The 22,261-nt window shown below is 44.5% G+C and overlaps 1 protein-coding gene across 1 annotated transcript in view; it reads left to right on the plus strand.

Annotated features, from left to right (window-relative positions):
* The first annotated feature begins 247 nt into the window (after positions 1-247).
* Positions 248-22,261, plus strand: part of CHIC2 (cysteine rich hydrophobic domain 2) — a 45,593-nt gene continuing 23,579 nt past the window's right edge. The window contains exon 1 of the mRNA XM_054989534.1: positions 248-538. Within this exon, the coding sequence (XP_054845509.1) occupies positions 420-538 (119 nt within the window). The 5' untranslated portion in view covers positions 248-419. The remainder of the gene's footprint in view (positions 539-22,261) is intronic.

Below are 22,261 nucleotides of genomic sequence, written 5' to 3' on the forward strand. Positions count from 1 at the left end.
CCTCCCAGGCCTCCCGCTAAAACCCGAACCAAAATCATCTCAGGAGCAACACCCCGCCTGGAGGGCCAGGGGCGCATGCGCCCTCGCACCGACCGGCCCTCGCGCGTTCCTTCTCGCCCTTCCCCGCCCGAGGCTCGGTGCAAGTGACGTCAGAGGGGGCGGGGCTTCCAGGCTGGCCAATGGCTGGCCCGGTGCCGGGGACCGGATGTTGTGATCGCGAGGCTTCCTGCCCGGCCCCTTCCCGGGCTCTTGACGGGCGCTTCCTGCCGGCGCTCTGAGAGGCGGTTTGGACGGTGGCGACGGGGAGCGGAGCGGAGGACGCGGCTCTTCGCGGCTCCCCACCGGTCCGGCCTCCCCCTCCGCGGTCCCCGAGGCGAGTCGGCGCGGCCTGGTTCTCCCCCCCCCCCCCCCGCCCGGCCATGGCGGACTTCGACGAGATCTACGAGGAAGAAGAAGACGAGGAGCGGGCCTTGGAGGAGCAACTGCTGAAGCACTCGCCGGACCCGGTGGTGGTGCGCGGCTCGGGCCATGTCACTGTGTAAGGGCCGGCGTCGGGTGGGAGGAAGAGCCGTGGCAGGGCTGGGCTGGACTCTCTCGGCCTCCAGGCCTCCCGTGTGGCTTTCTCAAGTCCGGCTTTGTAGTTGAAACGGATAAAGAAATTCTTCACAGAGTAGAAAAGAGCCAGAATCCAGTAGCGCCTATGAGACTAACAAAATTGGTGGTAGGGGATGAGCTTTCGTGAACCCCAGCTCACTTCTTCAGCACGTGTCCAGTAGCACCTGTATGACTTAACCCAATTTGTGAGAGGGTACGACCTTTTGGGAGTCTCAGCTCTCTTCTTCAGATCCAGAGGAGTTAGTTGTGTCAGTCTGTAGTTGCAACATAGTCGAGTCCAGTAGCACCTTTAAGACTAACCAGCTTTATTGTGGCATAAGCTTTCGAGAGCCACATCTGGTGAAGAGAGCTGTGGTTCTTGAAAGCTTATGCTACAGTAAAGTTAGTCTTAAAGATGCTACTGGACTCTTTACTGTTCTTCAGATATGAATTTGTGGTAGGGGATTAGATTTACCAACCTCCAGGTGGTGGCTGAAGATTACACCTGATTACACCAGGAATTACACCTGATCTCCAGGTGACAGAGATCAGTTCCCCTGTAGAAAATGGCTGCTTTGGACAGTGGACTCTATGGGATTATTACCTGCTGAGCTCCAGCCCCTCCCCAAACCCCATCCTCTCCAAGCTTCAATTCCTAAACCTCCAGGTAACTGCCTGGAGCTGGCACCCTAAAGGAGATGAGCCTGTGTGAGTCACCACTCACTTCAGATAGGAAGACTAACACAATTTCGGGTAGGGGATAAGCTTTCATGACTCACTGCTCATGTCTTCAGATATGAAGACTAACAATTTGGGGTATGGGATGAGCTTTCGTTAGTCATCTCTTATGTCTTCAGATGTTAGTCTTATAGGTGCTGTTGGACTCTTGCTCTTCTCTCCTTCTACAGACAGACTAACACGGCTACCCATCCTGATCTGTCTTCACAGTGTGAAGAAGACACATATTGGTGTGGGTTATGTGGAATTACAATTTTTCTTGATTTTCTTAGTTATTCAGACTGATTATCTGGTAAAAGTTTAGCTTTTCTTGCCTTGCTTCTGTTAGGTCAATATTAACGTTCTGTGCAGGGTGAGCGGAAGAGGCGGTTGGTTAAGGTCTCTTAGGCAGCCAGTCTGTGTACTTGGAAGCATTTGAAGCAAGTGGGATTTTCTTTTGTGTAAACACATACAAGGTTGTATGTGGCGTGCAAGGGGCATGCAAAGACTGTCCAGTTTACATTCTGTGCGTTTCACCAACATTCATCAACATTCGCAGTGTTTTGCAGTACCATTTCTTGTGTCGCTTCTCTTGGAATGAGATGGCCATTGCTATTTATGTCTGGCTTCTCATCAATATTGATAGTACTGAAGTATGCAAAATGGTATTGTTGTCTTCAAGTTAAATCAGCCGTTCCTGTTTCGTTTGGGACAGTAGTTTCTGTAGTTGAGAATGAGTTGTTTTGTGAAGCTGTGTGAATCTAAGGAGGCTTTATTTTGAAGCTGTTTTATCAAGGTGATCACTGTAGTACAAAACCTCACGGTAACCCAAAATATAGTTTGTCTGTGAAATAATCTTGAGATAGAAATACTCAGTTTTGTATTTTGCTCACATGTCTTCTCAGAAGACCAGGCTCACTTTTCAGGTTTGTGCTCTTCTGTCTAATAGATACCAGTTTAACAGATAAATTCCCAACATAAACCAGTGCTTTTCTTATGTCGTCTAGGATTTTCATGGGAACCCAAAATTCTTGCAACCCTGTTGTCCTTGTTTTGTGCATTTACTGACTTAGCTGCATAACTTGGATAAGCTTGGGTTTATTGATTCTTTATAGCCTATACTGTGCCAAGTTTTAATGATGGTTCCGTATGCCACATTCATTTGTAAACCATGTATTTCCAGCCGGGTTCATGGTCCTATAAGACTGCTAGGCTTGCCATTCTCCCAGAGGGGCAGGGGATGCCCTGCTCTCAGCCTCTGCCCCTCACTGCCTTTCACCTGACCAGCAGGGGGGAAAGTGGTGTGAAAACGCAGTGGTGGGGGCAGAACACACCCCCATGTGGTGACTATAATTACATTATTCCTGGTGTGACATAGAAGTAATGAGTCACACTGTGGACTGATTGAGTAAAATTTGGCCCCCAATTTAGTTTTTGAGGCCGATTTTTATTCCATCGTCTCCTGGCACAACCTGTTACTTTTGCATCGCACCAGGAATGACTTCATTCCTGGTGGAGTGTGCTCCGGAGCACATGCACAAGTTAAGTCTCCCCCCTACTCCATTCTACCTCCATCCCCCAGTTTGGCCCCACAGCAACTGGGCAGCCTTAAAGACTGCTCAGGCCAGTGTAGTCTTCCCTGTCTTGTTTATTTCTCTTGTTCTCTTTCCTTGTCCTTGTAGGTTCTTCTAGCAGGTTAGGTGTTCTGCACCGGAGTAGCTTGCTGTGAGGTACTATGTTTCTAATGAGCCTCCATGACATTTCGGGCCAGAGACAGCGTTGGGCCTAAACTTGCCCAGTGAATAATGTGTGTGACAGACTCAAGATACTGTGTGTGCACTCTCAAATGTAGCTAATTACTTTGTTTGCTTGTATCTTGTCTTTCTTCCAAGAAGCTTAGTATATAGTTCTCCTCCTTTCCATTTTATTCTCACAGCAGCCCTGCCCCAAGGACACCAAGTAAGTTTCATGGTGAGTGGGGGTTCAAATCTGGATCTCCCCTGGTGCTAGTCCAAGAGCTAAACTACACTGGCTGTCCTAGAGTAACTTCTAGGGCCCAGCCTGACAACGTCTGCATGCCATACCTGAATTTACAAGCCATCTGCTATGCCCGTATACGGACTCCCAATATTTGTTTAAAAAGCCTGCTCCTGGACTATTTTAATGACTTTTTAAAAATTATTATTGATTTTATGGTTTTGTGACTTTTAATGTATTTTTTGAATGTTGTTAGCCGCCCTGAGCCCATCTGTGGGGAGGGCGGGGTATAAATCAAATAAATAAATAAGTCAAACAAAGATGTTGTTTCAGCCTCATCTGAAATCCATTATTTTGTCTCTTCTAGATCTTCTTTTAATGTTTTGTTGGCCTTTTAAAACTTGCAATCTATGCAAATGTGACTTCTGTTTGGGGAAATAAAGAAACAGAATTGATGAGGATCATAGTGACTAATATTAAAATGTAAAGTATTAAACCAATCAGTGACTTGTCAGGAAGTAGAGCATTTGGGTTTTGGTAACTGAGTGATTTTACACATGACTAGCTGTGCTGTCTTTCAGTGTGAGTTGTTTGAGTCTATTAGTCACCGTCTCAGCCTACTCATGTAATAACAAGTTCCAGCTTTCTGCTGGCTGTTTGTGTTATGAAGACTTCCCCTTTAAGATACAGCAGTCAGCAAATATGAAAGGCATGCCTGGAGTAGCTCGATTAACTTCATAATAGGGTGCATGATGTGTCCAGCTTGCTTGCTGTTTCTGTAACTGGAGCTCATTTTATATCGTTGTAATTTTTTTTTACTTTGATTCTGAGGTGGAGCACTTCCAAAAATGCTGAGGGATATATAGTAAGTTATGCAAAAAAGTATCACATCTCCTTGTATTTCAATGTATACTGATTTACATTGTTGTGTAAATCATTAAATCACCATGTAAAAATACCATTTTAAATAATGCTTAAATCGTATTTCCTGTATTTTAATTCATGAACAACAGTACATACTAATGGAGTGCAATAACAATTTAAACATACTGTTTTGCAACTAAATACAGTCTTTATACTACTTAAGAATTTAGCTCAAAGCCATTGATCTTTCAGCCCACATGTCTTTTGAGTTACACAACCATATCTCCTTAGGGATGAGATGGCAAAAGCAGAATTATGAAAATTACTTGATTTCTCTTTGGTTGTCTTTGAACACATAAAGGGACGTTAAACAAGACTGTTTACTTGAAGACCTAACTGGCTAGTATTTTCCAGAGAACTGATAAGTTACTGGATAGTTGGAAATAAGTAGCTGTGTTAGTTTGTTATAACCCAGTTCCTGGGTCAAGAAGAAAACTTGTAGTAATATATTATTTTGCCTACTGTGTTATATTTGTAATCCTTGCTCTCGAAGCTTTTTGTCTTCAGATTTTTCGTATAAAAATATACTCAGTTTGAAATAGTACAGGCATTCCCACATTTGTATTTCATTTAGATTTCATTAGAAACCTCTTTGTTTCTAAAAGAAAAGTGTCACTGTAAATGTAATATGAACAAAACTAAAGAGAACCCAATTATTTGAAATGTCATTTCTGTCTACCCAGTTGTTGCTTTGGTACCTATCTCTTTTGTAGCATTTTAAATTATTTTATCTCATACTGTGGTTGCCTTCCTATTAATGTAACATGTTGCTGCTATTCACATTTTACAGATGAGAAAATGAGGCTCCCAAAACTATAGCAAGAATTCAAGGCAGAGTTTGAACTTGAAGCTAGGACACCTTGAAGCGAATGCATGGGGCCACTCTGCTTTTCTGAAGCAGCGTATTAATCATCGTGGTTTGTGTCCACAAAGGCCAGCCACCTGGTTAAAGGTCTGGACATCGCGTGATAATGGCTGCTTGCAGTTTGTCTGTGAAGTGTCTGGCATTTTAATTTGTACATAGATACATTTGCCTGCCACTGAAACGTGCATTCACAATTTTGCTTGCTTGGGAGAAGCTCCTCTTGAAAATGAAGTTGAGGAGTAGGGATATATGTGTATATGTAAGCACAAAACTATAAATCTGATGCATTCTAAACTAAACACGTAAATGTCCTTTAATAAATAAGTACAGCAAAATGATCATAATATAGAAAGTTCTTATACTGTCAATCGGAAGATAAAAGACCAAATGTGTTTCAGTATATTTTAGCTTGATAAATACATATTTTATTCAATTATCTTTATACAAATAAGTAATAATTAAGATTGTTGCTTATTTTTAGGTTATTGAAAATCAACTTTTAAAGGAACACTCTTTAAGCATGGACCAACAGATGCATATTATTTTCTATATATTTTCTATATTTTTCTGTTGGAGTCAGCTATCTTTTCAAAATAATTTTTACAGTGATATCTTTATAAAAATGCTTTGGGTCTTTTATCTAGTATGAAAGTTTTGTTATTTTGCTATACTTAGCAAAGGACATTTATGTATTTAGAATTTATTGGATTTGTATAGTTCAGTGTGTGTGTATACACGTGCACACGCATACATATATATCTATGCATACTTCTACTTCATTTTGTTTTTGGTCTTTTGGGGTTAGTCACATTGTTTTCTTCCCTACTTTTTGCTGCCTTTGCTTTGGAGAAGCTGCATAGGTATGCATTAACAAAGTTAAGTCTGCAGTAGATCATATGACTCTACCATTTAATGCTCAGCTGTATGGTTACAAACAGTTGGAGAAGGATAGCCAGTACAGTTAGGGGTACTGTAACTGCTTATACAGATAGCTTGTGTCAGTGTTAACTGAATAGGGTATGTTACCTGGTGTATATAAGGATTAAGCATGGATCTGTTCTTGGTTTCACTATAATGGTAATAGGTGACTGTATTATGAGATCACAGTTAAAGTTGATACTGGTCAATAGAATTTTTTATAAAGTCACTAGACTTGATGACTATGAAGTATTTATGCAGTATAATTGGTGCAGGCCATGCTTGCCTAGTCTTGATCATTATTCTGCATACAGGGAAAGATTTCTTTAGATAGAAAAAGGATGAAGTTGCTTGCCTGACTTTTAGCATAATTCCCGAGGAAGGTGATCCTGAATTTTGGGCTTGATTGTAATATGCCAGTAAGAACCATTTCTATCTCTCGCATCCATCAAATCTAGAAAATTCTGTAGTAGGATTTGGGAGCAATGATGGATTGGACTGGGGAAAAAAGCTGGTACTTAATTCTGACTAGGTAGAGGTACTTCTATGACTGACCGGAGGAGGGGATGTTGTGCTTTCACTGTAGATGATTGTGCTCCCCTTGAAAACATGGTGGTCCTGGATTAATTTCCTATTCCTGCATGGTCAGATGTTAGCTGTGCTCAGGAATACCTTTAATTAGCATTGGTTGGTTCAGCAATTACACCAGATTAGATTAGGGATCTGGCCACAATTACTCATGCCTTAATGACATCCCAACTGGACTAGGAGCCAGTGTAGTGTAGTGGTTAGAGTGTCAGACTAAGATCTGGGAAAATCAGTTTCGAATCCCCACTCTGCCGTGGAAGCTTGGTGGGTGACCTTGGGCCAGTCACACACTTGCAGCCTAACCTACCTTATAAGGTTCGTGTGCGGGGGCGGGGAATGGAGGAGAGGAGGAGAATTATGTAAGCCACTGTGTTTCCACTTTGGGAGCAAGGTGGAGTATAAGTAAAATAAATATTATGCTAACATGATTTGTATGGGATTGTCCTTGAGTGTATGGAAAATTGCTATTAGTCCAGCAATATGTCAGGCAACTTACTGGTAAAAGAAAGCTTCTGAGAGTGTTCAAGCTCTATAGTGTTTTTTAAAATCTCCACTGGTTATTCATTAATTTCTGGGCTTAATTCAAAGTGCTGGTTGCCTTTAAAGTCTTAAAAGACGTCAGACTGTAATATCGGAAGGATCACCTTCTCTTCTGTAATCCTGCTGCTTACGCTTATTTTTTTGTTTTCTCACACTTTTGTTTGTGATGGGGGACCCAGAGTGCCTTACCTCATCATTCCTCCCTCCTCCTCCATTTAACCATGTGAAGGTAAGTTAGTCTGAAAGATTGTGACAGGCCCTAGGCCACCTGGAGAGTTTGCATGGTTGAGCGACAGATTTGAACCGACCTGGGTCCTAATCTGGCATTCTAATCACTACATAGCCACAACAGCCCCCAGCTAGCCACTGAAGACCTCATTGGAGGTCCTTCTCCACGTACCTCCAGCAACTGAAGTGGGATGGGTGGTCGTGAGAGAAAGGGCCTTCTCATGAGCAGCACCATATCTTCGAAATGTCCTTGCTAGGAGACTCCATATGACGCTGGTTTTCCACCACTTCTCAGAAGTAGTCTACTTTCAGAGGGCCTCAGCCTGCAGTTTTAAGGTCTGTGTTTTTTTAATATTTAATTTGCCGGTGCTTGTTCATCTTTTAAATTGACTGTTTTTTAGATATTTATATATTTTGGGTTGGTAATGTCCTTCATAGGGTCACCATAGGTTGGAGAAGACTTGATGGCACATAACACACACACATTGTCCTGTAACCTGTCATGATCCTTTAGGATCAAAATGCAGGCTAGGAATGTTTCTGATAAATAAATTGGTGTCTGCATCCCTTGTGAAGTGCCTACAACATGCATTGAAAAGAAGTGTAAACATATAAACAAGACAATGCTGGAAGTCTCGAGGGTGGCTTGTTTTGAATGTTAGTGTTAACATAGAGTGTAGCTTTTATCTCTGGAGGGAGATTGATATCTGGGAGTATTTTAGACCAATTCTGCAGTGCTCTGCTAGCAATTGATGAAAAGCACCAAAGAGTTATATTTATTTCTTTACCAAAGTATCTTCTTGGATTTTATTCCTAATGTACAAAGTGGTCTCCTTCATATAGTGCTTAAGATTCCTCGCTCCCATGTTACTCTTTCATTTTCCAGGTCTCCCATAAGAAGACTGGCCCTTGGCTTCAAAATTACCTGCATTCTTCATCGAGATTGAATGGTTTTATAGAGCCCCAATACAAAACATTCCATTTTAGCAAGGCAGTTGATTGTTAGAATCTGACTGTTCTCGTTTATTGTTCCATAGTATAGATGCTTTGCTGAATTTAAATGGCTATAAAAATATGCAGGAATAAAAATCTGGGCATGGTTAGAGTCATGAGGCCCTAAGGCTTGCAACCTGGGGCTTATGACAGCCACTCCGGCAAATGAGGATCTGCCCAGGATGTATTTGTATGTTTGCTATTTTGCCTGTTTAAATTATAATTAATTATTTGGCTTGTTTTGGAAATTTCTTTAAGCCACTTTAGGTCCCCTTTGGGAGAGAAGCATAGAAATGCCCAAGTAAATAAATAAAATGTACAAAACGACAATTCATTCTCTAATGGTGAACACCTGGGTAAATGAAAATATCTAATATTGCTTCTGGAATATCTTCAGGCTTTAGTTTAGGCAATCATCAGATGGAGGCAATACTAAGCTAGATAGCAGTCACTGAAAAGGCCTCTCTAGGTGTTCTGACCATTTGTACCTGACAAAAACAGGTTATTTAGGTTATTTATAGTGTGCCTTTCTCACTGAGACTCAGGGTGGATTACACAGTGTATGTCAATATGATCAACATCAGGGACGTTCAGTAGACAATGTACTAGGGTGTGCAAATGTAAAATGTACAGAAATTTGAAAATAAATCCAATATAATCTGAAACAAAGCATAAGTAATTAAACAACATACTAAACAGCTCAGAAATTAGCAAGTAGGAACATACTTAAGTAGTATTGTCACCCATAGCCTGATATTTTGACAGGTATAGAAAACATACATAGACTAAAGTATGGGGACGGGAGGCACCCTCCCCGTTAGAAACTGTTATTGACCGCTGAGGAGGAAAAAGCCATTCCCCCTGAATATCAAGATTTAAAACAAGTGTTTGATGAAAAAGAAGCTGATGAGACTCCCCCTCATAGGGGCACGGACTGTACTATTGAACTCATTCCAGGGGAAAAGTTGCCTAAAGGAAAATTGTACTCTATGAGCCTAGCTGAAAGAAAGGCGCTGAGAGAGTTCATTGATAAAAACCTGGAACAGGGATTCATCCACCCTGCCAGCTCCGCCCATGCGGTGCCTGTGTTATTCCGCAAAAAGAAAGGGGGGGCTAAGACTGTGTACTGATTATCGTGGAATAAATGCTTACCCCCTCCCTTTGATCAGAGACTTGCTCAGTGTGGTGGCACAAGGAAATTTTTTTTCAAAGCTGGATCTAAGAGATGCTCACTTCCGAATCAGAATAAAGGAGGGTGATGAATGGAAAACTGCCTTCAATACCCCCTTGGGGCAATTCGAGTATCTTGTGATGCCTTTCGGCCTACAGGGTGCGCCAGGGGTGTTTATGAATTTCATTAATGGAGTGCTGCATGAATATCTGTACAAAGGTGTGGTTGTTTACCTAGATGACGTGTTGATTTATTCTCCTGATAAAGAATCCCATGTGGAATTGGTCAGAAAGGTGCTGACGCTTTAAAAAAACACAAGCTGCCAGTAACATTGTCTAAATGTGAGTTCCACAAGGAGGAACTGGACTTCTTGGGATACCGGGTCTCACATCAAGGACTTAAAATGGACCCGGCAAAAATCCAAGCTGTAGTGGGATGGGAACCACCCAAAACAAGAAGGCAATTGCAATTGTTTCTAGGGTTCGCTAACTTTTACCGGCCCTTCATAAAAACCTTTGCTCAAATCGCTCTTCCCCTAACAGACTTGCTAAAAACCAAAGGGAAGGGAATGCAAGGGGGAAAACCCAGTCCTAAATTAAACTAGTCTGGAGAATGCCAGGAAGCTTTTGAAAACCTGGAAAAACTGTTTCAGAACCAGTTCTACAGTACCCAGATGAGAGCAAAAAATTTGTAGTCCAGGTTGATGCTAGTGACACCACCATTGGAGGGGGATGTCCTCCTACAACTGAATAAAGAGGGGAAATTGTATCCCTGCGCATATATTTCCAAAAAATTCTCTGAAATTGAACCCAATCGGAGTGTATGCGAGAAAGAATCTTTTGCGGTAAAATTTACACTCATCACCTGGCAACATTGGTTAGAAGGGGCTAAAGTACCGTTTGAGGTATGGACGGATCACAAAAACATAGAAGCGTTACCCACCCCCCCGTAGACCAAACGCCAAAGAGTTAAGGTAGGTGGAATTCTTTTCCAAATTCAACTTCATGTTGAAATACCTCCCTGGCCGATCAAATTTTCTAGCGGACGCACTTTCACACATGTCCCAACATGACACCCAAAAGGAGGAGATAATTGATACAGTTTTCTGAACGGCTCAATTGGGAGGAGCGGTGATGACATGCAGCCAAGCTGCGAAAACACAAAGCAGCACGAAACCTGATCTTTCAGAATGGGGAGAGAAACTAAAAGTTGAAACAGAAGGGGAGGGGGAAAATGTGCCCAAAGCTGAACTGAAACAGGGAAAAGATGGCCACTGGTACAAAATGGACAAACTATACATCCCAGCAAGTTTAAGAAAAGAAATCTTACACCACTGTCATGATGTCAAAACAGCTAGACACTTTGGATATCTTAAAACCCTACACTTGGTACAAAGACAGTTTTGGTGGCCAGCGATGAGGAAAGATAGTTCTCAATGTGTATCCTCCTGTCCAGTGTGTATAATGGGAACATCTAGGAGGGGAAAACCCCCAGGACTCTTGCAACCCTTAGAAACCCCTCCTAGACCATGGGCCGTAATTTCAATGGACTTGATCACTGACCTTCCCCCCTTGAAAGGGCATACTGTCATTTTAGTAGTGGTGGCTCTGTTTTCAAAACAGGCAAATTTTATTCTCTAGCTACAATCCCTACAGCTAAAAAACTAGCCAGACTGTTCATGAAACATGTGGTCAAACTGCACCCCTTTCCTAATGTAATATCTGACCGAGGTCCACAGTTGGTTGCCAACTTCTGGCGGGAGTTTCTCAAAGTTGCTGGAATTGAACAAGGACTTAGCTCCGCCTGCCATCCTGAGAGCGATGGACAATCAGAACGCACAAATCAAGTGCTGGAACAGTTCCTAAGATGTTACATTAACTATCAACAGGATGATTGGATTGATTTTCTTGATTTTGCCGAACATGCATACAACAATTCAATACACAGCTTTACAGGAGCCACCACTCTTAAAATAGTACATGGATATGAAGGAAATGCCTTGCCTTTTGCTACAACCCCTGGATCCCCACAGCCAGGAGATCTAGAGGAGTGGTGGACTAATTTAACTTCCCAATGGGGGATCATCCAAAAGACTTTGGACAAAGCCAAAGAGGACTATAAAAAATTTGCTGATAGAAAATGCTCTGAACAATGGAAACTACAACCAGGAGACTTTGTATACATCTCCACCAAAAACTTTAAAGGAGATCAACCTAGCAAAAAATTGGGATGGAGTTTTTAAGGACCTTTTCCTGTAAAGAGATTAATCAACAAAGTAACTGTAGAAATTGTCAGGTTCAGAATGCTTCCCTGTATGCTATAACCAAAGAGACTCCATTTTAATTCTTTTAGTGTTCTGAGTGATTTCTTCACAGGTGCCAAGATGTTCCCTAGCAGCTATCTCGCAGAAGAGGAATGTTTTGACTACAGCTTTTCCAGCCCTGGGAAACTTTCACTTTCTCAGCTTCAAAGGGATTGTTTTGAGAACTATGGGGGGGAGGTTGGGCCTGCTGGGTCTTGATACTTTGTACCTTATTCTTTGCCTCTCATTCGTAACAATACACGTGTACCAGCCCAGATATTGCATCTGGGCCAGTGGACTATAATGGTTGCTTTTTTCAGTAAATCTTTTGAAAACAACGGACTGTTGTCTGATTGCAGAAGGTAGTCTGGATACAACTATTATTTAGCCACAGATCTGACATTTTGTTACGAATCACATCTGTTCCAATGCCTAAGCTGGGGCAGCCGGATACCAAAGTCGATCCCGACAGGGACCCTTTGTTCGATCCCTATGCCTCCCCCGGTTCGGAAGGACTGGAACCTCAAGGACCCGTTCAAAGGGGAACAGGGTCTTCTGTTACCACGATATATACCCTCGCTCCAAGCAGAATGGATACCCGGCCTACAGCAGCAGCTGACCCACTGATATCCTTACCGATGCCGACACAGTGGGGATCGAGGCCTAGAGACGCAAGGGAAAGGAGAGCGAGTACTGTGTTCGTGCAGCCCCCAATGGAAGGCCGACGGAGCTTAGGTGTGATTGCGGAGCATTCCAGTAGCCAACCTTGGTATTATTGGAACCGTGAGGCCGACCAGTTGGAGTGGGGTCGAAGAGGTTTGGAGAGTACCCAAACATGGGAAACGTCCCGCCGCGATGTGATGAGTTGGGACTATGCGGAAGTCGCTCTGTGGACGGGGCAACAAGATCCGAATGAGCACACGTGGATACAATTACAAAGCCGAACCATAGCAGTAGATGCCGGAATTTCGGCGGTTACAGGATTAGCGAAAGGAATCCTGGCGGGGAGATCTCATGAAGAGCAAGGTACCGGGGCCCAAGGCATGGGAGAAATAAGACCATGGCCTGGGGTAGCCTACGCAGAATCCTATGCAGAGTACTTAGAGGCTACGCAAGTCCCTAATGAACCTCCCCAGAAGTATGCAGAAACCGACACCGCCGCGGTGGATTCAAGTCGGGTACAAGTCCTAGAGGAGAGACTGTCTAGTATGGAAGAGAGTTTGGCCCATGCAGTCCATTTGCTCTCCGTGTTGGTGGTTGGGGGATCAGAAGAGAGCCAAGAGACGGCTTCAGGAGTACAGAGTATTAGTCAGAGCTTGTCAACTTCACAAAGAATCATTCCGCGGACAGAAACCGTGATACAAGATCAACTTCCGTTAGCTGACAATTCGCAACCACCTGTACAGCCACTGAACCCCACACCAGGGCCAGTCGATGAGAAATCGAACGACACCGAAGAAGAAGAAGAAGAGGAAGAGGAAGTAGCAGGAGGAGGGGGCCGCCAACCGTGAGAGGAGCCGATGGGGACTGCACCGCAACCCGGGGGTACACCACAACACCCACAGGAGGAAGCTCCGATCCTCACGCCTACACCAACTCTGCCGCAAGGACAACCAGCTCCCCCCCCGACCACGACCGTGCAGCAAGGACAGCCGTTCCTGCCGAGACTTGTAGCGCCGATTACACGGGGCACCACTCCTTGGCAATACCCGCTGACGGGATCGATAGGATGGGGCACCACACCCCGGCCGCTACTGCCGCCGGGACCGAGGGGACCCTCCCCCACCAATACAGCCAGTGCCGAGAGGACCCCCTCCGCCAGCTCAACCAGTACCAAGAGGACACCCTCCGCCAGTTCAGCCAGTGCCGAGAGGACCCCCTCCTCCATTACAACCTCAACCGAGGCCCATACAACCTCTTCCGGTACAACCTCCTCCGCAGTACCCTGATGCGAGACCTCAACAAGTGCCTATAGAATATTACCCACTGCCTGCGCCGGTCGCCAGACCCCAGGAATTGCCGATGGGGTGGGTAAAACTGGAAGCCACGTTTGATGGAGATCCTTCCAAATTGGGATTTTTCCTAGTACAAGCTTTACAATTCTTTAACCGTTGGGGACATTTGTTTGGAGATGAAGCCAGCCAGACCGAACACTTGGGGTCTCGCCTACAAGGAAAAGCAGCAGAATGGTATGTAGCCCTTTACGAATTGGGGGCCCCTGAATGAAACACATTACAAGGTCTTGTAGATGCGCTTCGTGCCCAATACGAAGACCCTTTGGAAGAAAGTAGGGCTCGGACTGAATTACAATCTATTAGACAAGGCAGCATGTCGGCTAGAGGCTATGTTACAAAATTTCGACAGCTGGCCGCCAAATGCCCAAGGTGTGAGGAGTCCACCAAAATAATTCTGTTCAAACAGGCTATGAATCCCAGACTATTGGACAGGGCCCTTATGCAAGATAATCCCCCCACACTCTTGGGGTGGATTCAATTAGCTTGTGAAGTAGAAAATCGTATGCAAGAAGTACGCTTGGTTGAACAGCAACAAACCGCTGGGCGCCGGCGCTCATCCGTACTTGTGAGAGGGAGCAGGGGTGCTGGATATGCAACTAGAGGAGCGAGAGATGCTAGATGGCAACAAGGATTGTGTCTACAGTGTGGCCAAAGCGGTCACTTTGCGGCACAATGTCTGTTCCGGCCTGTGCAAAGAAATCCATTCCTACCAAGGCGTCCAGCCCCCACCTCTCAGCCCACGCCAGCCCGCCTGACACCCGCTCCCAGAGCGTCGAGAGGCAGAGGGACTTTCTGCAGAAATCCTCCCGAAAAAGGCTTAGAGCTTGAAGAAATCATGGACTATGATTCAACAGCTCTAATCGGTGAGGGAAACCCCGAAAGTCCTGCCTCGGGAAACAAGATGGATCTGTCGTAAAAGGACCCAAGCGGCAGATCAAAAATCAGTCAGTTCCAATTCCGGAAAGACCTCATGGGTCCATACTATTCATACCAGTAACGTTAGTTAATCCAGAAAGAAAAACACATATTCGTGTGCAAGCCCTCATAGACTCTGGCTGCTCTAGAGACATTATTGCACCAGCCTTAGTGAATGGATTAGTACTCCCTATAAAAGAACTGGAAACTCCAGTCATTTTTGAACAAATGGATGGCACCAATATGAATCCTGTCACTACCGAAACAATACCTGTCATCACAGGTATGGGACAACATTGAGAGACGAGATCATTCGTAATTAGCACTACAGCAAAGTACCCTTTAATTTTGGGAAGCAGATGGTTGTGGGATCACAACCCCTATATAGACTGGACAGTAGGAAGCATTATCTTTTCCCATGATAAATGCGAACATCATCGTTGGAATCAAAACTGGGGTAACAACTCTACCCTCATTGAAAAAGCCCTGTTAACTCAAGAAGAACTTAACCAAATACCTAAACAGTACACAGGCTATGTCCAAGCCTTCACCGAAGAAGAAGCCAACTCCCTACCTCCCCACCGGAGGACGGACTGTGCCGTGGAAATTTTACTGGGTGCATCTTACCCAAAGGCAGACTGTATCCCATGAGCCCGAACGAGCGGGAGGAGCTCCGCAAATTCATTGACACTAATCTTCAAAGAGGATTCATCCGACCTGCAAATAGCCCGCATGCTGCTCCAGTGCTATTTGTCAAAAAAAAAGGATGGGGGATTGAGACTTTGCACAGACTTTAGAGGACTTAATGCAGTCTCCTCCAGCAACGCCTACCCCATCCCACTCATCCGGGATCTACTCAACGTTGTGGCACAAGGTAAGATCTTTACGAAATTAGACTTAAAAGATGCTTACTTCCACGTTCGTATAAGTGAAGGCGATGAATGGAAAACCGCATTCAGTACGCCCCTCGGGCAGTACGAATACTTAGTCATGCCTTTTGGCTTCGCCGGGGCCCCTTCGGTTTTCATGTCCATGATCAATGAAGTATTGCATGACTTTTTGTACAAAGGAGTAGTGGTGTACCTAGATGACGTTTTAATTTATTCAGATCTGAAGAAGAACACATAGATCTCGTGAAAAAAGTCTTAAATACTCTGATGTGTAACAAATTGCCCATTAAACTGTCCAAATGTGAATTTCATGACAGAACTCACCTATCTGGGATATTGCATCTCCAAAGATGGTCTAAAAATGGACCCGAGCAAAGTGCAAGCTGTCCAAGAATGGCAAACGCCCACTACTCGCAAAGAACTACAATCCTTTCTAGGGTTTGCCAACTTTTATAGAGAATTTATAGCAAACTTTGCTCAAATAACACTTCCCCTGACTGAACTATTAAAAACCAAAGACAAAGGGGAACAAGCTAAGAAACCAAGCGTTAAATTGTCATGGACGCCCCAGTGCCAAGCAGCATTCGATCAACTCAAAACCCAATTTATTTCCGAACCAGTTCTGCAACACCCTGACGAAAATCGCCCATTTGTAGTACAAGTGAACGCCAGCGATACTGCGATTGGAGGCGTCCTTTTGCAGCAGGGGGAGGATGGTGTGCTTAAACCCTGTGCGTTCCTATCCCGCAAATTTTCTGAGCCTGAAAGAAATTGGCATGTTTGGGAAAAAGAGGCTTTTGCTGTAAAGGCGGCACTCTCCACCTAGAGACATTGGCTAGAGGGAGCCTGTCATCTGTTTGAAGTATAGACGGATCACAAAAATTTAGAAGCCCTGCGCAGTCCCAGAAGGCTGAATGCCAAGCAACTGCGATGGGCGGAATACTTTTCGAAATTCAACTTTACTTTAAACTTTTTACCCGGCAAAACTAACTTCCTTGCCGACGCCCTATCGCGCATGCCTCAGCATAAGAGCAAGAGGGAGGAGACAATAGACACTGTCTTTTCACCTACGCAATTAGGGGGAGTGGTTACAACGCGCAGTCGCGCAGCCCAACCTTCTCAACCAGACCAAGGGTGGAGACTAAAACTAAAAGCTGAAATGGAAAAGGAGGGGGAGAATGTACCCAGGGAAAAATTACAGCAATCCGAGCAAGGAGAGTGGCTTTGGGGGGACCGCTTTTATGTACCCAGCACTTTAAGAAAAGATGTGTTACAACGCTGTCACAACGCCCCTATGGCTGGCCACTATGGGTACTTAAAAACACTCCATCTAGTGCAACGGCAATTTTGGTGGCCAGGCATGCGCAAGGACATTTCCCAGTATATAGCGTCCTGCCCCATCTGTCTCAGTGCCAAGTCACGCAAAGGCAACCCCCCCGGACTTTTACAACCTTTAGAAATGCCAAACAGGCCATGGAAAACTATATCCATGGATTTTATTACAGACCTCCCCCCCCTCCAAGGGCCACACTTGCATTTTGGTCGTAGTGGATTTGTTCTCCAAACAAGCTCATTTCATACCTTGCACCACTATACCTTCGGCCCGAAAACTAGCGGATATCTTCCTAAAACACATTGTTAAACTGCATTCTTTTCCGTCAAAGGTGATTTCGGACCACGGCGGACAGTTTGTTGCCAACTTCTGGCGGGAGCTTCTACAAATTATGGGAATTGAGCAAGGTTTAAGTTCCAGCCATCATCCTCAAACCGACGGGCAGTCCGAAAAAACTAATCAAATATTAGAACAATTCCTCCGCTGTTATATCAGTTTTCAACAAGACAACTGGATCGATTTGCTGCCCTTAGCGGAATTTTCGTACAATAACAGCGTGCATGCCTCCATCGGAGAAACTCCCTTCAAAGTAGTATATGGCTTCCACTTCAAACCCTTCCCGTTTGAAGCACTCCCCCCTCCTGCTTCGGCGTCCAGAGATGTTTCAGAATGGTGGGGGGAAGCAGCTCAGCAATGGACTCTAATTAAACAGCACCTTGACAAAGCCAAACAGGATTACAAAAAATATGCTGATCGCCATCGTGTGGCCGAATGGGACTTACAACCTGGAGACCTTGTTTATCTATCTACAAAAAATTTGAAAGTTACTCAAACCAGCCGAAAACTGGCATTGAAATTTCTAGGACCTTTTCCTATTCGTAAAGTAATCAATAAAGTGACTGTAGCCCTGGATTTACCAAAGAACCTGCGCCATTTACATGATAAATTCCATGTCAGCCTCTTAAAAAAGGTTCCCCCAGCAAATCAATGGCACACCCGTCCTCCTCCTATCCCAACTTTGATTGATGATCAGACCCATTATGAAGTGCAACAAATTATGGACTCTAAACTTAAAAGAAACCAACTGTTTTATCAGATGGAAAGACTTTGACTCTGGGTTTGATGAATGGGTGAACTCTGTGCATGTTCATGCTCCTAGATTAGTGAAAGCATTCCATACCCGCTATCCGCATAAACCAGGGGGAGGGGCGTTTTAGAGGGGGCAGAAATGTCAGGTTCAGAATGCTTCCCTGTATGCTATAACCAAATAGACTCCATTTTAATTCTTTTAGTGTTCTGAGTGCTTTCTTCACAGGTACCAAGATGTTCCCTAGCAGCTATCTCGCAGAAGAGGAATGTTTTGACTACAGCTTTTCCAGCCCTGGGAAACTTTCACTTTCTCAGCTTCAAAGGGATTGTTTTGAGGACTATGGGGGGAGGTTGGGCCTGCTGGGTCTTGATATTTTGTACCTTATTCTTTGCCTCTCATTCGTAACAATACACGTGTACCAGCCCAGATATTGCATCTGGGCCAGTGGACTATAATGGTTGCTTTTTTCAGTAAATCTTTTGAAAACAACGGACTCTTGTCTGATTGCAGAAGGTAGTCTGGATACAACTATTATTTAGCCACAGATCTGACAGAAATTGAACTCCCCAAGAATTTAAGACAAATCTACGCAGTATTTACTTCAGCCTTCTGAAAAAGGCTCCCCCACCTGACCAGTGGTATCCAGAACGGGGGGGCCCCACACCCAATGTTGGTGGATGGACATATTCATTATGAAGTGGAAGAAATCCTAGATTCTAAAATAAAACAACAAACTTTTCTACCTAGTCAGGTGGAAGGACTTTGATGAATCATACAGAGAATGGGTAGAACATTCCCATATGAATGCACCTAGACTTATTTCAAACTTCCATAAACGTTATCCTGACAAACCTGGTCCTTGAGGGGAAAGGCCATCTTTGGGGAGGCAGAATGTCTTGTATGAACCCCATCCATGGCAGTACTAATGCAGACCTGTTGTTCTGAACCAATGTTCCATGCTGTAACTTGATGTTATATTGCATATGCCCTAACTGTTTCTTTCACAGGCCTATTGCAGGTGCTTATCTAACGGATTGTAGAAACTTCCAGTGCTCATGACCTTGTATACTACTCACTCCTGTGTATTGCTATGTCTTGCTTTCTCAGTGACTCAGCTTGATAGTACAAATATGTGAGATGTTCCCAGGGTGGTTCACGCCAAAAATCCTGTTTACTGTTGGGAGGGGGGAAGGAGCAAACGTATAGGTTAAGAGGAAGGATTTTTCCACATGTTTCTATTCCTGTCAATCTTACTCTTACTGCTTTTTTTTTAAAGATTTTTTATTTTTTTTATTAGCTACATTGACAATACAGAGGGGAAGAAGGGGGGCAGGGAAAGGAAAGGAAAAAAAAAACAGCAACATATAACAACACTACACTACAAATAATGCTTTCCCTTCATACTGCCATTATTGAAGAATTAAAACTTTGTATGATATTGATGGAGTGGTTGACCTTGCAACATACAAATTACAATTCAAATTAAGTCTTCCTCCCCCCCCTGGGCCTCGGACGCAATTCTCTCTGAGCAACTGCAGCCGCAGTGCTCGTTTCCTCCCCCCCCCTTCAGACTTCGCCTTTTCTTCTTGCTTGGTGTCTTGCTGAAATTCTTGATTTTTGTCCTCAAAATCCCTTAGTTGATCTTCTGATGTTATCTTGTAAGCTTGATCTTTGTAACTGAACCAGATACCTTCCGGAAATAGCCATTTGTACTTTATTTCACGTTCCCTCAAAAGAGCTGCGAGCTTTTTATACTTAAATCTTCTTTTCCGAACGAAAAATGGAACGTCCTTCAGTATCTTGACTTTATTACCCAGAAAGTCCAGATCCGCATTGTATGAGTTGTATAGGATAGTGTCTCGGATCCTTTTAGATGAAAAATCGATGATGATCTCACGAGGCAGCTGATGCTTCGTTGCATATTTTGAAGAAGCCTGATGGACTTCCAAAATGGCGCTTTTTACCTCTTCTTTAGTTGCCCTCGCGGGTGTCGCCAATAGTTCCGAGGCCAGACCCCATAAATCCTCATTTTCCTCCTCTTTCACGTTCTGGAGACGCAAAATTGTCTGTGTTCGTTCCACTTGTAGCCCGATCAGCTGGTTCTCCACCAGCTTTAACTCTTTATTCGTTGCCCTCACGAGTGACGCATTTTCCCTGGCAGACTTCTCTGCCCCCCCCCCGCTGCTTCCTTAATGGTTTTCACTTCGCTCTCAATTAAGCCCACCCTTTGATCTGTTATATTCAGCTTGTCAACAAAGGGCTTTATGGCTTCGATAACCGACCTCTTCACCAAGTCCTCGAGCGACTCTCCTTTCCCCTGAAGGGCAGCCGAAATTGACTTGCCCAAAGCGGGACTCTGCTTTTTCGCTGCCATTTTAGGGGGGGGGGACCGCCAACCAAATTCTGAAACTCAGCGAGGGGGAAGAATGAGCCTTCTTAGCTTCAGATCCCACCACTCCTTCGCGTGCGCTTGTAGTAACAGAAGGGATTCGCTTACTTACAGGCTTCCACCTAGTTCTGCTCTTTGCCGTTTTCCATGGCCCGGCAGCACTCAAGGTGCCGCACACGTCTGCCGGCCTCCATAGGGACAAACGGGCAATTTACCCCCCTCATCGATTTCAGGGGGCTCTTCCCGCCGCGTCCCGGACCCTGCCTCCCTCACTGGGAGTCCTGGGGGCTAATCTTCGCAGATCAGCCGCCCGGTCAGGGTGCTTGGGCGCTTCCTCCCGGATCTGCGAAGAGGAGCGTCCGACATGGCCGAGAAAACGAAACCGAATCTTACTCTTACTGCTTAGATGCTCATCTTGCTTATGAGTAATCCTGTGGACATATATATGGAAATGATTTGATTTCTGAATAAAACCATTTAACCAAGAGCCTGGACTTCTTGTTGTAATGGTACAGGGATCTGTCTGCCATATCCTCTCACCCATAGCCTGACAAGTATAATCTCTAGTCTGTATCTCTTTATCAGTGCACTTCTCTGAACCATTTCCTTACAGTACAACCCTCCTACCCATGTAAAAATATTCAGTTTTGCACAGTTCGCAGAAAGACAGGAGTGCCGAATCCCTCCTAACCTCCTCAGGCCATTCCATAAGGTGAGGGCTGCCACAGAAAAAGCATGTGTAGGGGCAGCTGTAGATTTTGCCCAGATGCAGGGTGGCACCTACAGAAGGTCCTCTTTAGATGAGCAAAGCTACCATGGTGGTGCATAGGAAGAGGCAGTCCCACAGATACGAAGGACTAAGGCTGTGAAGGGCTTTGAATGTGATAGCCAAAACCTTGAATTAAGCTCGGCAACTGGTGGGTAGCCAATGGAGTGACTGTAGAATGGGAGTAATTTGCATGCTCCACCTAGCTCCTGATAATAACCAAGCTGCAATGTTCTGTGTCACCCAGAATCTCTGAGTTGGCGTTGAGGGAAGACCTACACAGAGTGCCTTACAGTAGTCTTGTCTTGATGTTGCCGTTGTAGGTGGCCAAATCTGCCATGTCACCTGATTCCATGCCACAGTAATGTTCAAGAGAATATCTAATCTCAAACCCTTTGTTATGTGTGTGTGTGTTTTTTTGCAAATTTGTCAAATCATCATGAAAGAAAAGTGCCACAGAATATAAAATCACTTAACAACAGTTGAGAATCTGAGAAAAGCTGCTTCAAGCTCACTCATCAGTATGTCCATGATCCAAGGAGAGAGAGCAGAGTTCTGTAGAAAGGAAATTTCAGTCAGTGCTGGAACTGAGAAGGCCCAGTCATCTGCACGGACTTCCCTTACTGCCTGAATAGTTGAGATTGGTATCAGGCCTCTCCAGAGGAACTGGATAGATGCGAGGATTCATAGAGAGAGAGACATTCCTGCATGTACAGTGGGCACCAGAAGATAATCGCTGCTTGAATTGGGAGCCATCAAGCAGAGAATAGTTAACTTCCTATAAAGAGTGGCATATTTCCTTATGGAGATCTGTCTTGGTTCTGAGCCAGTGCTTTGAGGCTGCGGTCAAGTGTCTCAGAGGACAGGCTGAATCCAGACAGGACTGAGGTAATGCTGCTCAGGAAGGTTGATGTTCTAGGGGGATTAAATCCACCTGTCCTGGATGGAGTGGGCTTTTTCAGAGTAGGTTAAGAGCTTGGGGGTGCTCATGGACCTTCCCTGCTCTTTGTAGAGCAGGTTGGCATGGTCTCCAGGAGTGCCTTCTA

The sequence above is a fragment of the Eublepharis macularius genome, chromosome 10 (assembly GCF_028583425.1).
Source record: "Eublepharis macularius isolate TG4126 chromosome 10, MPM_Emac_v1.0, whole genome shotgun sequence".
Taxonomy (NCBI): domain Eukaryota; kingdom Metazoa; phylum Chordata; class Lepidosauria; order Squamata; family Eublepharidae; genus Eublepharis; species Eublepharis macularius.